This window comes from Martes martes (assembly GCF_963455335.1).
Source record: "Martes martes genome assembly, chromosome: 5".
Classification (NCBI taxonomy): Eukaryota; Metazoa; Chordata; class Mammalia; order Carnivora; family Mustelidae; genus Martes; species Martes martes.
Window position 1 is genome coordinate 70,239,231 of NC_137892.1, and position 15,444 is coordinate 70,254,674.

The 15,444-nt window shown below is 46.4% G+C and overlaps 1 protein-coding gene across 2 annotated transcripts in view; it reads right to left on the reverse strand.

The window, feature by feature from the left end:
- The window catches only part of PIK3R1 (phosphoinositide-3-kinase regulatory subunit 1), a gene marked incomplete at its 5' end in the record, with an annotated part of 84,240 nt that extends 71,833 nt beyond the window's left edge, over positions 1-12,407 (reverse strand). The window contains 2 exons of one of the 2 annotated variants that reach the window (XM_080805048.1): positions 1,481-2,203; positions 12,193-12,407. In XM_080805048.1, the coding sequence (XP_080661174.1) occupies positions 1,481-1,817 (337 nt within the window). Of the gene's footprint in view, positions 1-1,480; positions 2,204-12,192 lie in introns of those variants that run through there. The other variant, XM_080805049.1, reaches the window with a different exon arrangement.
- Between the last annotated feature and the right edge of the window lie 3,037 nt (positions 12,408-15,444).

Sequence of the window (15,444 nt, forward strand, 5' to 3'; positions counted from 1 at the left end):
ATTCTGGGAAAATTAAATAATTTTTCCTTTAAAATCAGCCTACTTTAAGTGTTTGGTTTTTTTTTAACTTAAAAAATAAACAGTCAAGTTAAAATACAGAGTTTGGTGGGGAAAAAAAAAACAAACTAGTAACGTATACACCTTCAATCTGCTCAATGAAATGCAATGGTTGAAAAAAACCGTATCTTACATATGCAGTCAAGGTTTTCTGACTTACCTGTGAAGAAAAATTTACTTTTGCTTTTCAACTGTAGGGTAAAAGACATTTGGACATTATTTATAAAGTTCGGTATCACTTTTATCCAACAAGTATCCCTTTTGGGTCGGGGAGGGGGAGGAAAGGGCACGTGCCCCTTTAGGTATCTCTAGGCAGGGATGCTTGACTTTTATAAAAGATTCCCTGTCATATTATGACCCAGTGCTAAAAGGCAGGCCTTTACCTTGCATTTTGCTCCTTTAACCCCATGCTACCTCATTTGTAAGTGCTGCAAGGAGCCAGCTTAAAGAAGGCAGAAGAGTATCAGAATCCCTCCCAGAAACACACTGTAATACCATGGGCAGTTCTACTTCACATGCAACCGCTGCGGGGTTTTAAACCTACCTTTCCAAACCCCTCTCAGTCTGAGAAGAAAAAAAAAATTATGAGGGAAAAAAAGCTTGAAATTTACTAACACGGAAATGAGTATTTAACAAAGGTCGAAACAGCAAAGCTGAGCAAAGGGCCTGTCTCTGCTTGACACTGCACAGCAGAAAAACCTTCAGTGACCAGCTGTGCACAAAGCTCGAGCGTGGCCCATCTCCAATAATAAACAAGGAGCGGGTACTGAATCAAGGTGGTTTCCATTTAAGAAAAGCATTCAGTAATTTTTTTTCCCCTCATGATGGCCAAGCACACTAGAGGCAATAGTGTTAGGAAACAGCCTTGCCGTGAAGGGAGAGAACTCCCTCTCTGCCTATACTGAGTACGGGATTAGGCGTCAGCTAAAGCCACAGTGTTTCTGGAGAGGAAACCAAGAGGGAGACACCAGGTTATAAAAACAATGCTTTCTTCCCTGCTGAGTTCTGTGGTCACTTTACTGCTCCCGACATTTTTCCATACACGTTAAATTAACGTTAAATATACTGACTTACCCTCTACTTTCCCCTGATGATTATTTAAATATATTAATACCAATTACAAGAGGAAGAACGCAGTAGTGTTTAATTCCATGGCAACTATAATAACAGGGTTTAAAAATGTTTATGAAACAGGTTCTCATATACCATCTCCCTCTTTTTACAACACTCTACCCCACAAACACAAATTTCTAGTCTTGTAATGATTGACCAAGCTTTTATATACCATGCGTAAATTCAGATAAAATTGCCAAAATGAGCCCTTCCCTGAGGACAACAGCCCGACACAAATCTCTGGCTTTTCCTTAAAAAAAAAAAAAAAAAAAAAAAAAGACATAAAAAGCAATCACTCGGGAATACTAACCTTGCTGTTGTTCACTATCTGCTTCAGCTTTCGAAGAACCTGGTGCAACAGGAAGGGGTCGAGGTGGTCGGGGCTTTGGTGTGGGAGGTGAGATTCTTTTCCTTCCAATATATTCAACATAAGTTCCCGGAAAGTCTCCTCTTTCCCCTGTGGTTTCATTATAACCATTTAACCAGCCGATTTCTTCAGGCCTGGCTTCCTGTCCGTCACTGAATCCAAGAGCTACTAAGGACCCTTTATTCACAGTCAAGACATCACCCAAGTGCAAGTCAATATCTTCGTCTCGTTCCTTTTTGTAATCATACAGTGCTCGGTACTGGTAGCCCTCGGCACTCATGGTGGCGAGTCTGCGACCATGCAACAGAGCAGTCCGGTTTCCCGCTGCAGTCTGGTCTTATGTTTCTGTGGAAAGCGAATTCAGAGTGTATGTTAAGATTCCTAATATGTGTCCAGCAGAGGACAAAGGACAACTCTCCAAAGGTTTAAGAGGAGAGGTGACTGGCTGTCCGGCTGTCCATCTGTCCTCCATCAATGGTGTGACTGAAGACAGGGTGCCACTTCCTCTGCGGCCCACAGTCCTCCCACTGGCTTCCTTTTCAGCAGCTCGTCAACACTTGGCCTCCAGGCTGATTCTCGCAGCGTGGCCCAATCCTTTCTGACACTCTTGTCTCACTGTCCATCTGGCGTCTGATTTGACTGTGTCACTCCACACGCGAGCTTCACCTAGCAGAGGAAAAACAAGACTTATGAATGAACATCACACTTTGCCATCTGTGTGAATTTGAATTTCTATTTCCATTCAACAAGTATTTAATCAATTTGGCATACACACTCGGGCCAGCGTGCTATTGCTCAACATGATATATACAACAAAGATTAGTGAGACAGTCCCTGCCTTCCAAGAACATTAGGCAGGGGTGGGAGGTGTACTGGCATGTGGCAATGTCTCTCAGATAAGAACGGGACACAAGGAACCGTAAGACTAGGGAAAGTGCAGAAGACAGGCAGAGACGAAACGCTGTTGGGTTCCGGCGAGGGAGAAACCGCGTCTAACTGCAGGGATCTAAAGACACAATGGAATGTGTGGCATGAACTTAGGTACAGATGTGACTAAGCAAATGTCCTATTCTGGGAAGAGCTAGAACAGGCAGTCCAAAGCGTCTGAGGCCAAAGAGGGAACACTAGAATTGGATTAGAAAGACAGGGAGGGGTTATATGACATGACACATGCCTGCACTGAGCTTGGGGCGGGGGGTACTCGGGAGCCACTGAAGACGCTTAGAGAAAGGGGAGCAACACCATGAGAGAGGGGCACTTGAAGAATCTCAGTCTAATTACGGGGAATGGGACGGATGGGCAAAAGGGATGCAGCAGGGAGGATGAAAGTTGAACTACAGTGGTGTAGGCAAAAGGCCCCGAGCGTGTGAACCAAGGTGGCAGAAGGTAGGGAAGGGGAGGGATGAAGCAAGAGACACTGCAGAGAAAGCACGAGTGCAGTGGTGATGCTTGAATCAGAGTCAAGACGGAACAGGAGCAGAAGGCCAAACCAGAGTTAACGCCAGTGGGCTTTAGGGAATGCTGGGCATACAACTGCTAGTGTGGTGGGGCTCAGGGGCAAACCCAGCCTGTGATTCAAGAGAGGGAACCCGCTACAGATCTGATCAGCTGCAAATAAGGTGAGACTGAACTCACTGGAAGGGAGGAGCTCCCAAGAAAAAAAAATATCGGAGATTAAAAAATGATCCGAGGCTCAAACACACTGGGGTTCACTGAAAGCAGCCTTAAAAGCAAAGTCAAGGTTTGGAGACAGGCTCTGTCGGTCTTACCTGGGGAACAACGGACAAGAGGATTTGGGTGGGAAAAGGTGATCCCTAAGACCAAATCCTGCAGGGGCCTCCAGCAGGAGGAAAGTGAGGCAAGGCTAGGTAACCCAGGGCTCTGCATCACCCTATCATCACTGACTTCTGAGAAACCAGCCGCCAGTCTAGAGACATCGAGGACAGTCCCAGAATTGAAGGAGTTAAGAACCTGAAGAGGAAGTAGAAATGGTTGCCCGAGATTACCCTGGAAAGATAGCCTGGTGCAGGGGGAAACCAGCAGTGCAAGTTTTTGCTTTTTTTTCTTGCAACATTGTGGAAGCAGAGGAATTAAAGACTCTCTAGAGAGAAAGTCAGCACGTGGCTTGCCAACAGCACAGGGCGTTCATGTACACACTTTGCACTCCGGTCACTTCTCAGCACTATCTTCATTATAAAAAGTAAAAGCAACTGAAAGGTTAAAGTTAAGCTGGCTGAGTAACAAAGCAATAAACGAGAGCCACATAACATCAGTGTGCTATATCAAAGAGAGCTCCCGTGAGTTTTAATAAGGGGGCCACTTGAGAAGTTCAGTATTACAGGAACTCGCCAGTGTGTGTATCTTAATATGCAAAATATAATCACAGCTCACGATGCTGGTATTCAGAAGTGTCAAGTATTCAACTTTATGTGGTTAGAGACTCTTTGTGGTAGTACAGTAACACACTTAGGAGAGTTAATATTAAAAGAAGCAAAAACAAACACTGGAAACCTTTGAGTAATAAGAATACTAATTTGAGATAGTAGTCTTAACTTTGCATTTCAGTCATCAGATTAAAAAAAAAAAACTAAAGCAACTAGCATGGTGTATTAGAAAAATAAACTGTATTATGTTTGAAGACAACCTCTCCGTTTGATGGATCCAGAATCAAATTAAATATTCACAGCAGAAATTCACACAAAAATGTAGGACTAGCAAATCTCATTTTAGTACTAATGTACTCTGTACAAATGAGACACAGAACTCTAAGGAACATGAAAATTTACATATCCCTAAATGCCTGGAAACCAGGCAACATGCCTAAGAATAATTTAATTCCTCCAAATCTGCCTTGAAATTTTTGTTAGCTTTTCCTGGCAATGTAGGTCTTTTTTGGGGGGAAAAAAAATCCTCAACTAGTACGTTGGATAGATCTTTCCACCAGCTGCTGCCTATGGCTTGTTCTATTTCAACAACCCAGTGGGCCAGTTTGGTGAGATTCTTAACAGAATGGGGAATATTATATCCACCCCCTTGTTTTCCCTTTCTCTCTCGCTCCCTGTCTGTCTCTCTTCATTACTCCCTTCCCTACACAGTCCTCAGCAACCACCGGGGCCCCTGGTCACAGCACGCCTATGCAGATATGCAATGGTCCTGAAGAGGAGACACCATACCAAGAGGCCCCATGATGGGTCAAGGTTTTACCAACCTGAAAACTATGCTTATGTTAGCCTGAGGCTAAATCTGTGCAAAGAGAAAAAGAACCCCAAGGAACCTGATGACTGACAATAGCAATCCCCAACCCAGATGCCAAAACGTAGATGTCTCTACTAATTCCCAACCCTCACTGTTTTTAAAAGGAGAAACTTAACTTTCTGTGTGAGGAGAGCTGTGCGGAATTTTGGGTCTTTGTCTGATTCAAAAACAAAACACAAAATAGGGTGCCTGGGGGCTCAGTAAGTTAAGCCTCTGCCTTTGGCTCAGGTCATGATCTCAGGGTCCTAGGATGGAGCTCTGCACGGGGCTCTCTGCTCAGTAGGGAGCCTGCTTCCCCCCTGTTTCCGCCTGCCTCTCTCCTACTTGCGATCTTCCTCTGTCGAATAAATAAAATCTTTAATAAATAAAATAAAAACAAAACAAAACAAAAAAACCCAAAATCAACAAAACCCTCATCTTCTGTGATGCTAGGATTCTAAGAACACACCATTCCTGTCTTCTGGGACTCCACAACATCAAGGCCAGGAAGACCAATCCATACAATTCAAGGTTGGCCAAAAGTCGGCGCGAGCTAAGCATCTGGAGAGCAACGTTTGTAAGAGAAGAGCGAGCACTGACTAGTCATCTGGGCAGCAATTGGACAGTGTCCTGTGGCCAAGTGCACGGCGGCCTTGGCCAGGGAGAAGGGGTGGGAACGTCGACCCGATGCGGGCCTCATACTTTCTCCTGACAGCCACACCCATTTCGAGGACTGTCACTGTCTTCATGGTCATCACAGGCATCCTCTAACACTTATTGGGAGCTGGATGTGTATTAACTCACTCAACCATTGCCATCTAATGTTCATTAGGAACTATGCGTGCATCAACATGGTCGCTCTTCTCCATAACCCAAGGCAGCACTATCAATAGTCTCACTTTGCAGAGGAGGAAACTGAGGCACAGAGAATTGAGTACCTTGGCCAATGTAACACTCAGCAACTGGGAGCTGGAATCCCAGTTCACATTCCAGCAGTCTGGCTCCAGGGCCATGACTTTTGACAAATTCAACATGCTTTGCTGACCGAAGACAGACCAGGTATGTCCACAGGGAAAACGATGCAGATTCTTTGCCAGCATATTCTGACCCCCTCAGATTAATCCCGAAAGTCTGTTTTTTATTTACTCTCTGTGACAGTGGCCTCACTGATAGTGTTGGTGGCTCTTTTACAAACATACCTGACCAAAAAAGCCACTACAACTTGGCAAGAGTTCCATCAAGTTCAGGACCCAGTATCTTGGACAATGCAAATTTTCTTGTAAAGAGACTTCAGTAAAATGCATCCTTGCCAAAGAAGTCTATAAACTAGTGAATGAGCGAATACTGGACACAAACTTCTGGAAGGCTGCCCACTTCTGCTGTATGAGCTGAAGCTTCTGCCACCTGTATCCCTCTTGGCATCTATGCCCTCTATGGATATCCCAGGCCCCTGACTACACAATTTCTAACAACTCAGCTCCTCCCTAGGGGAATTCATGGAACATTAATCCACAGTCACGCAACTATCTTATCTAGACAATGACAAGTTCTTTTTTCTCTTACCCTCACATTCTCCCCAGGACTGCAGAAGACTCAGCAGCCTGAGACACTGGCAGCACCTGTGTAATGTAACCCTCCTAGGATCAGTTTGAAGCTGGAACTACCCACACATCAACAGGATATATGCTGCCCAGATTCACAAGACTATGCCTCCAATGTCTTTGGCTACATTCACCAGTCCAGTGAACTATTTCCACCTAGCTCCAACACAACTGTTAACACAGTAAAGGTTTTTATAGGTGGGTAATACCCACCCACCCATAATTTAATGTTTTCAAATAAGCAACGCAATTTTATGATCTAGGTGCCAAGGCAGCACATAAGTAAGTTACAGTAACAAAAGATATAAAGGAATTTAATAAATAACTAACATTCTTACATAATATTGCATGCAGCAGTTCGAAATTTCTTTGATGGTAATTACCGTGTTCCAGTCTTTTAATCCTTTTAAAGACTGCCCACCTGCAACACCACTAATCAATGTATATTTTCTCTCTTTGCTAGGATACTGCGCAATTCCCATTTTGTTCCCCAAAATAGAATTGTGTCTGATGCCTGACAATCAGGAACCCATGACTTCTTAATGTAGAAAGGCCTGAATGTAAACTTTCAATTTAACCCTATAACCTGCAGGCATTCTGGCAAAGAACCAAACAAAATTCTTTGAAAAGTCCTCTGACTGTGCTGACTTACTCATTCCCTTTTTACAAAGGACAAGGATTTAGCAAACTTGGTGAGGAGACAGGAATATAGGGTATTTTTAAATCACTTGAAGTAAATCAGGATATGCCTGTGAGTCAATGGGCAGTTTGCTATTGGGTCCCAGCACACAGTGGGTCTTCACCTTGGCTGCAAAGGCAACAGAGGGTTCCTGGGCCCACAGCCCATACTTCCCTGCATTCCATCTCTCCATCCTCCCCAGGCTAGCTCTGAGTCTAGGGCAAGCTCCCAACCTAAATTCACTGTCTTTTAAAGACAAATCATCATTTAGAAATTTCTTCACCTGTCCAATACAATGTCCTGGAAGTCATAAAAATCAAAGTTAGAGCAAACTTAGATTAAGCCTAAAGTAACAGTCGTCAGATATCCTCAATCATTTTCAAACCAACCACAATGTCTTACTGGCTGTGAAGCTCAGGGCTGAGTGAGTCCATACTGTGGGCAACCAGGCTGCCTAGGGCAAGACTCCTGGCTGCAGCCCTTCTGGGGCTGGAGGAGCAGTGGGGGTGGGCAGGACACAGGAAAAGCCCAGGTGAAACAACATGGAGGCAGGACTTTCCAGAAGGCAAAGTGATGACACAGAACTGGAACACTTCAGGAGGGGCAGAGAAGAGAGGCCCAGGTCCAGCTGGAGTCCTCACTGGAGGCCAGCAGAAAGATGCTGTGCTCCTGCTACAGGTCCTGAGGGGCCTGAGAAACATACCCCACCATCCAGGCAAGGCTGTGGGGCTAACCGTTCCAGTTTCCTGCACCATCACAGGGAAAAGGCCCATGGAAACGGCCGTGTAACTGAATGAGATGATCTGAACCTCCTCCTCTTGTGAAAATACAATGCGATTTTGCGAAAGTCTTAACGAGATTAGTATAAGCACTGAGCTTCGGACAAAGGCAGCTGTCCCCATCACTGTCTGGATTTTTAACCTTGGGGAAGTTACTCAGATCTCTCTGTGGCACAATTTTATCATCTGTGAGACAGCTACAATGAGTAAACTTACACCTCCCGGGGTTACCATGAGAATTAAATGAAATTACATATATAAAGTGCTTACCTCCATGCTTGATAATTAGAACTTAATATAATTAACACCACCATAGTGTTTACTACGGGCCAGGCACAGCTCTTAAGAGTTTTGCATAGAACTCGATGAACCCTCACAACCATCCTAGATACAATTACTAACCCCATTTTACAGATGAGAAAACAAGCACAGAAAAGTTAAAGGATTTGCTTGATGTTACAAAGCTAGTAAACTGCAGCTATGTTACTACTGGTATCATTACTCCTATTTATTTATACTATTTATACTATTATTACTACCATTTATATGATCTTTACTTGAAACAGGAATATTTGCTAGGAGTTTTTGTTTGCACTGCTTCTAAAGGCTTGTGAACTCTTGTAAAGGAATCCTCAAGTTAGCCTAAAATAAAACTCTCTGCTGTCCCTTTAACTCCTTTTCAGAGTAAGCAGACACAAAAAGGCTGCTTGTGGACTTTGCCCACCTACTTCTCTCCCTGCCTGAGGGAAAGGGGTGGCTTTGGAGGTCTCAGCAGAGGAGACATAGGAGGGGCCAAAACTCCTCTACAGCAAGGTCTGGTGGAGGCTCTGCCCTCAAACAGTAAAGAGTCCTTCAAGGACTAAAACGGTAGCTGAGTTCTGAGGCTTCGGCCCTAGGTCCTCTGGGGTCTGAGTTCAGGGTCTGAACCTCCGGGGTCCAGCCAGGAAGGAGGGGGCAGCATGCCTGCCCAGGCACCTGGCTCTATTAACTCACTCTTGCACACCGGGAGAGTCTTCTCCCACTTTGGGACTCTCTGGGGCGATCCTGAACCTGAAAACTATTTTGACTACAGGTGCCTGTGGGTATGTATTTGATTTACTTTAAGGAAAACAATGCTGGAAAGATAAAATCTCCAAAGATGTTTTCATAGCAGGATTTTTTTTCCCCCAGCAAAAAACTACGCTATGCTCATTATACACTTGGGGGGGTGGGGACCAACCAACATGAGCCAAACAGACAAATTTATGAGTAATTATGTAGTCTATTTTTCAGCTCATTTGGCATAAAGCACATGAAATGGCCTTTAATCGCCATTTTTTAAGGCAAGTAATTCCAATAAGAGAGTTGGCAGAAGCATAGCAAGAAATCACATTAGGATGGAGATGGAGGAGTCAGAGAAAAAAGCAATACCATGAATATTTTAAAAATTACTTACAACCTAAGTTCTCTATTAAAAACAGTCACAGAATTTATATTGTGCCTTCTAAGGTATAAAAACTAAACTGATAAGACGTTCCTCCACTGGTAAGTAACCTCATTTTCTAAGAGCTTCCCTGAGAGGCTCCATTCTCTTGAGTTCACTGACAAATTCCTGTGGCCTCCAAAACAGATCTGTGGGGAGCACGTCGAAATATGTTGCATACAGAAAGAAGCACTTCCCATTTTCTTCTGCACGTTGTATGCCCCACAGGTGAGAGAATTAAAAGCAAAACCCCACATAAGCAGCCATTATCTCAGCTCTTTATCATCTACCTGACCATAAAATCATTTTCTTTAAATCTGCTCATTCACCATCTCTTTATTCAATAAAACGCATTTCGGGAATCACAAAATGCAAACACAACAGAAGATGAACTGAAACTGTCCCTGTTTTAATAAGTGGACAATCTTTCAGAGTGGATGCCTTTTTAGAATCCGACCCATGAACTACCGGAAGAAAAAAAGGAAATTCTGGCCAACACATTACCTTAAAAATTACATGGCAATTATGGAAAAATGTAATTAACACGTATGGTCACTTTTAACAACACAAGATTCGGGCAGGCGGTGTATGTTTGCATTTAAGATACAAAATCCTTCAAAAATCGGCTGAGGTGCAAGTGGCATTTCCAGAAGATAAACACACACTACCAGCACCACCACCAACAACCAAACATCTATTAACTATAATTTACTGTACCACTTCTGTTTCCCAAAACTAACTTTATACGCTGTGGGGATTTCCTGATCTTAATAAATACAAATTTCAAAAAATAGCTAAGAAAAGACAATATAATTAATTGAAGGGAAGGGAAGTGCTTTTTCATCCTATCAGCATCACAGGTGAAAGGACACAGCGATAACATCATTTTACAAAAGCAGATAAAACAGCAGATAAACACGTGTACACTAGAGTTCTGTTATGCAACTGACAAGAACAGGTCCCAAATCAGGATGGAAGTTAAAAAGCAAAAGCACCTCACACTTTGAAAGCCAATATGAGATAGACAGTTCTTCCTACCAATCACAAAAACCTATACACTGTTAGGAATAAAGTAGGACTATCTACTACCTACCTGTGACAGGAATGTAAAAGCTGAAGAGGCCAGCAATGACATAACCCAACAATTCCACAAGGCAGGTAGTCGCCTCCACTGACCTTTCCAGTTTAAAGTTTGATTCTGAACCAAACACATCTTCTCAAACTTTAGAGGGATACTGCCCACCCCCCCCCAACAATTTTTAGGGTATTTTCTTTGTAGCAACCGAAACGCTTGCTTCCCAAAATTTGAGCAACTTCTGTTTCTAAGAAACTACCCTCTATTGATTTGAACTGTTTATTTCGAGGACGGTGTGAGCTATCAAAAACCTGTATTGGGGGGGGTTCTCTTTTAAAGATAAAAGCTGTTTGTGGTCTTCTCCACAGAACTCACCAAAATTTCCAATGATTTGCACCTTGAAGATCCTTTACTCTTAACAGCGTGCCTCAGAAATGAACCTGTCTTCTCTGATCTTTTCTAATACCTACCCATCTTTAGAGTTGCAAAACGAAACCCGCGCTAATGAAACATTAAAATACAATTCAACACAAATGCCTGGGTCAATAAGCTCTGTGAATGTCCCGCCTAACAACTAAAACCTGAACCTCATTACACTGAAATGACAATCTTACGCTGCACTCAAAACCCGGAACTGCTTTACCCAGTCGTACTTCACACTGAATGACAAAGAAAAAAAGAACAGAACAGAAAAAGAAAAAAGGAAAAAAAAAGTGTTGCTTCCACACTCATAAAAGCCCCAAATAAAAAGTAAACTCATACTGGGCTACCAACCGTGCTGCAGCTCCACCACGGATTAACGGTGGAAGTGAGACCTTTTCGATATTAATAGCTCTCTGAGACGCCTAAGAAATTCCCCAAATCCAGTTCACACGCGTTCTGCATTCAACATGTAACAGCCATTGCACTCACACCCTTCCAGTTCATGCTCAAATTCTGGTTACCGAAATTATGTATCTGTACAGGAGTGGCTAGCCTGAGCTTTTCAGTTCTCTTTGTCTTGTGATCTGCGGGGCAGTTTCTGCTCTTGGGAAGTGTTAGAGCTGTGGTTGCCAGACAATTCCCCACGATATTTTAGCTCGGGCTTGCCACACTCTTTGCTCTCCCTAGCCGCTGGCTCCATATTGCTGGGCAGGTCCCACCAGTCTCGACCCGCGCTACAAAAGCTGGGTTTTCCGGGCTTTTCGAGGACCCCATCAAATATGCCTCTAACAACCTGTCCAGGCCCAGCCGGCACTAGACGCCTTCAGGGCCCCAGCGACCAGCCTCCCCGAGGAGCACTTCCCCCACCCCGGAAGAGGAGGAAGGCAAACTTCGGAGGGCGGGGGCTCCCGGCGAGCTCCGGGGACCACCGCCGCCCCACCCGCTCGGAGGAACGGCCGGAGCAGCGACCCTGGTTGCAGCTGCAGGACGCGGGGGGAGACTCCGCTCCTTCCCGCTAACTCAAAAGCAACGGTCTGGGCGCTCTCCTCCGGTGAAGGACCCCGGAAAACTGCAGCAAGGCGACAGTAAGGACCCTCAGAAGTGTGCGGTAACGAAAGGGTGGAGACAAGCCCGAGATCGCCCGCAACTCGGGGGACAAACGAGTCCGGCGGCGTGCAGAGCCAGCTCGTTAGGGGACCGGGGAAACGGGAGCTCAGAAGCCGCCGGAGCACGCAGAACGCTGGCCGAGAAACGGCGCGATGCCGGCAGCTGGCCCTCTTTTCCCCGGCTCGGCTCTGCAGAAGCGGCTGCTGGTGACAGGAAGAGAACGGCGGCAGCCGCGCGCGCACGCACCGCCTCCCCCTCCCGGGCACACACACCCGGACCCGCTGCCGCCGCCTACCTCCCCCGCCGGCCGGCTTCCTTCCTCTGCGGGGCCCAGGCTGCAGCGGCGGCTTCCGACGCGCCTCTGACCCAGCCCCGACCCGCCCGTCGTTCCCGATCCGAGCTCGGCGGCTCAAACCCGCTAGCCCGCCGCCCTCGTCGCGGCCGCCGCTTCCTCCAACTCCGCTCCAGCTGCTCGCGACTCCTCTCCGTCAGCCCGCAGCTCCAGCGCCCGGCCCCGGCCCCGGCCCCGCCTCCGGCCCGGCCCAACGCGCCCCGCCCCCGAGCCCGAGCCAACCAGCGCGCACGTCTCCGCCCCTCTCCGCTGGCGCCGCGCCCTCCGCCGCTGCCACTCACTGTGCCGGCCAGCCAGCCGGGAGGCCGGAGGGGTGGAGCTCCGGCTCTGCCGACCCTTCCTGCGGCCGGGCTAGCCTTCCGCCCCTGGGGATGCCCGGGGCGGCGAGACCGCGCGCTACCTCCGCGGTTGAGCGCTCTGGGTCTGTGCCTGCCCGCGGCATCGCCAGCTGCCGGTGTCTCCAAGACCAGAGACTGTGGGGCTGGGAGAGAGATGGAGGGCGAGTTCAGACTTAGAGGCTGCGTTTCTAATCAGAGTATCTGGAGACGAACTGCATCCAGCCTCTTTAGAGCCCACAGCGCCCTAAGCCGAGTGCCAGGAGCGGGGAGGACTCAGATTCCAGGGCTCGTCAAGGCGGGAAGGCCATGCAATTCCCAGCCTCTCCAGCACGGCCTCGGGAGTGGGCGGAAAAACCACGCCACCCGCGTGGCGCCCGGTGGTGAACGAAGGGTGAAAGGGTGAGCCGGAGGGGCTGGTGCCCGCAGGCTGCCGCGAGCTCCAGCAGCCTGGCACCGCTGCCATCAGGAGCCAGGCGGGCCCACGAAAAGGGAAGAGAGTTTAATGAGGAGGGCGCACGCTGACTGATCCGATCTTCCAGCCTCTGCATCACCGAGCAAATGTAGGTCGCGCAAGCGGACCACGGCCCTCTCCTTGCTCAGGGTGTCGGCAGTGGAAGCTCTCGTAAATTATACTGTCCCATAAATTCGCTTCCAAATGCAGATTAGCCCACTAACAATCATTACTAAGTTGCTCAGAAAAATCTGATGTTGGTTCAGACCTTCCAATGACGGGTAAGATGCAATGCTAGCAACTTGGGTTCTGTCTGCCCTTTACTATTAAGCCCCGTTAAGAGTCCGCTGTTTAGACCTCTCTTTCCAGATTCCTCTTTCAGCAGTTTCGAGATCCGCACCCACCCAGTCTGCTTGCCCTAGAGCACTTTCTTCAGCTCTCTCCCCATTTCCTTGCAAGGATATTCCTTTTTTTTTTTTTAAACAAGCATTTAAACTTTTGTCAAACTCTGAATTTGAGGCTTTATTCCCATGGGTGTTGGAAGTAAAGAACACCCTGAAATGTCTGTCTTGAGTATCCTCAGACAATAAAATCATTTTTAAAGGTGACTCACACTCTAACGGAAGAGTTAGTTCCACTTCAGGTATCGGGTATGGCCTTTCTATTATTCCAACATGTCACTTGAAATGAAGGCAGAGAGAGAGCTACCCACATGTTTAAGAATCCACTTAATCTGAAAGTTTACCCAAGCGACGTCCTTTCCACCTACTCTATGAAATGAAGGGCCTCATTTATTGTTTGCCTGAGCTTTGTAACTGAAATGAGGAGTCTCATCCTGTGACAGAATTACTTTGACCCAATCCGATAAGCTGAGCTGTAAGTGGTGTGATGTTTACAGTATTTCCTTTAGGCTTGTGTCTGTAGAAACCCTACCAGCCATCTCCTCCTTTTGTACGTGAGGAAATCCTGGAAAGGGACTTAGTATCGTTAGGATGGGGTTCTATTCCCCCCAAACCTAAAACCGCATGAAATCTTTAATTAAGCTTCCTTTTTTTAGATGGTCTTCAGCAATTTCTGTTATATCTTCTTTCATCTTTTCCATCATACTGGACCACAGAGCTTAAGTCCAAAGAGTATTCCATGGGAGGACAATAGGGCTCTTTTTTGATAAACTAAGTTCAGTCTTTGTTTCATCTGTATTGATACCTGCCCCCCCAATCACTAACAGTAGCTTTTTTGTTTCCATTTGCCACTGATTTCTATGAATAAAAAGCAACAGAAGAGCAGTACCCAGACTTTAAAATAAAGCTTTTTCCTAAATAAAATCTTATAAGCTATGTGGTGAGGCCAAGGGGAACCTCTAGGTCTTTGGGCAAGTGTTATTCTCTCCTGGGGAAGTGATGGAAATGCAAATTCTCTGTCCTTACTGAATCAGAAATGCTGGGGCTGGAGCCTCGCAATGTTTAAGTAAGCCTTGCAAGTTGCCTCACGCAAGAGGAGGTTTGAGAGCCTCTGCTCTAGGCCTAGGGCATCTGGGAACACAGACTGAAAACCACCGCAAGGAAATGCTCGAATGGGCACAGGTGTTCACCACCGTCCCATTCAGTAGCAGCCAAACTACTGGCTGCCACGTGGTGCTACCACCAAGGAGCTCAAAGTGTCAGAGAATGTACATTTCTTAAAGGGATGTCATATACAGTTGGTGACAATGAAGGTGGTTTGAAGTCAGACCTAACAAATACAAGGACCCCCAAGCAACCTGAAAGGCTTCCAGCAGTCACAGCAAGCTAGGGGTCCTCACCAAAGATGACTGGCAGGATACTCTCTCATTTGCCACCATCACTCCAGCTACTGTAATAATGTGAGGGCTAGAATACAATTCCTTTAGACTCAAAACCCAAGTATGTAGTTTAGGGTTCAAAAGCCAAAATATAGCAAATACAACAAATGCCTTTGAGCCTTATTTCTCAAAGAGAGGTCCATACACCAGCAACATTGGCACCATCTAGGAGGTTCTTAGAGATGAAGCATGCCAGGCACTATCCCAGACCTACTGAATCACAATCTGCATTTTAACAAAACCCCCAGGTGACTGATGTGCAATATACAGGTTGCAAAGCTCTGTCGCAGCAGGGGTCCTCAATTCTGTCTACAGCCCTTGTAATTGCCTGGGAAACGTATACAAATCCTGATGCCTGGTCTGCACCCCAGAGAGATTATATCAAAACCTCTGTGGGCACAACACGGGCATCCCTCCAGTGTGAAGCTGGGATGAAGAATCACTGTCCTGGAGGACCCAGGTAGGAAAGATGCCATCAGGAAAGCCAGCTGGGAGAGATGGAGCCCAAATGGCTGATCTTACAAGAAGCAGCTGGTACTAGCGTTCAGTGGTTGTTACCACACAGG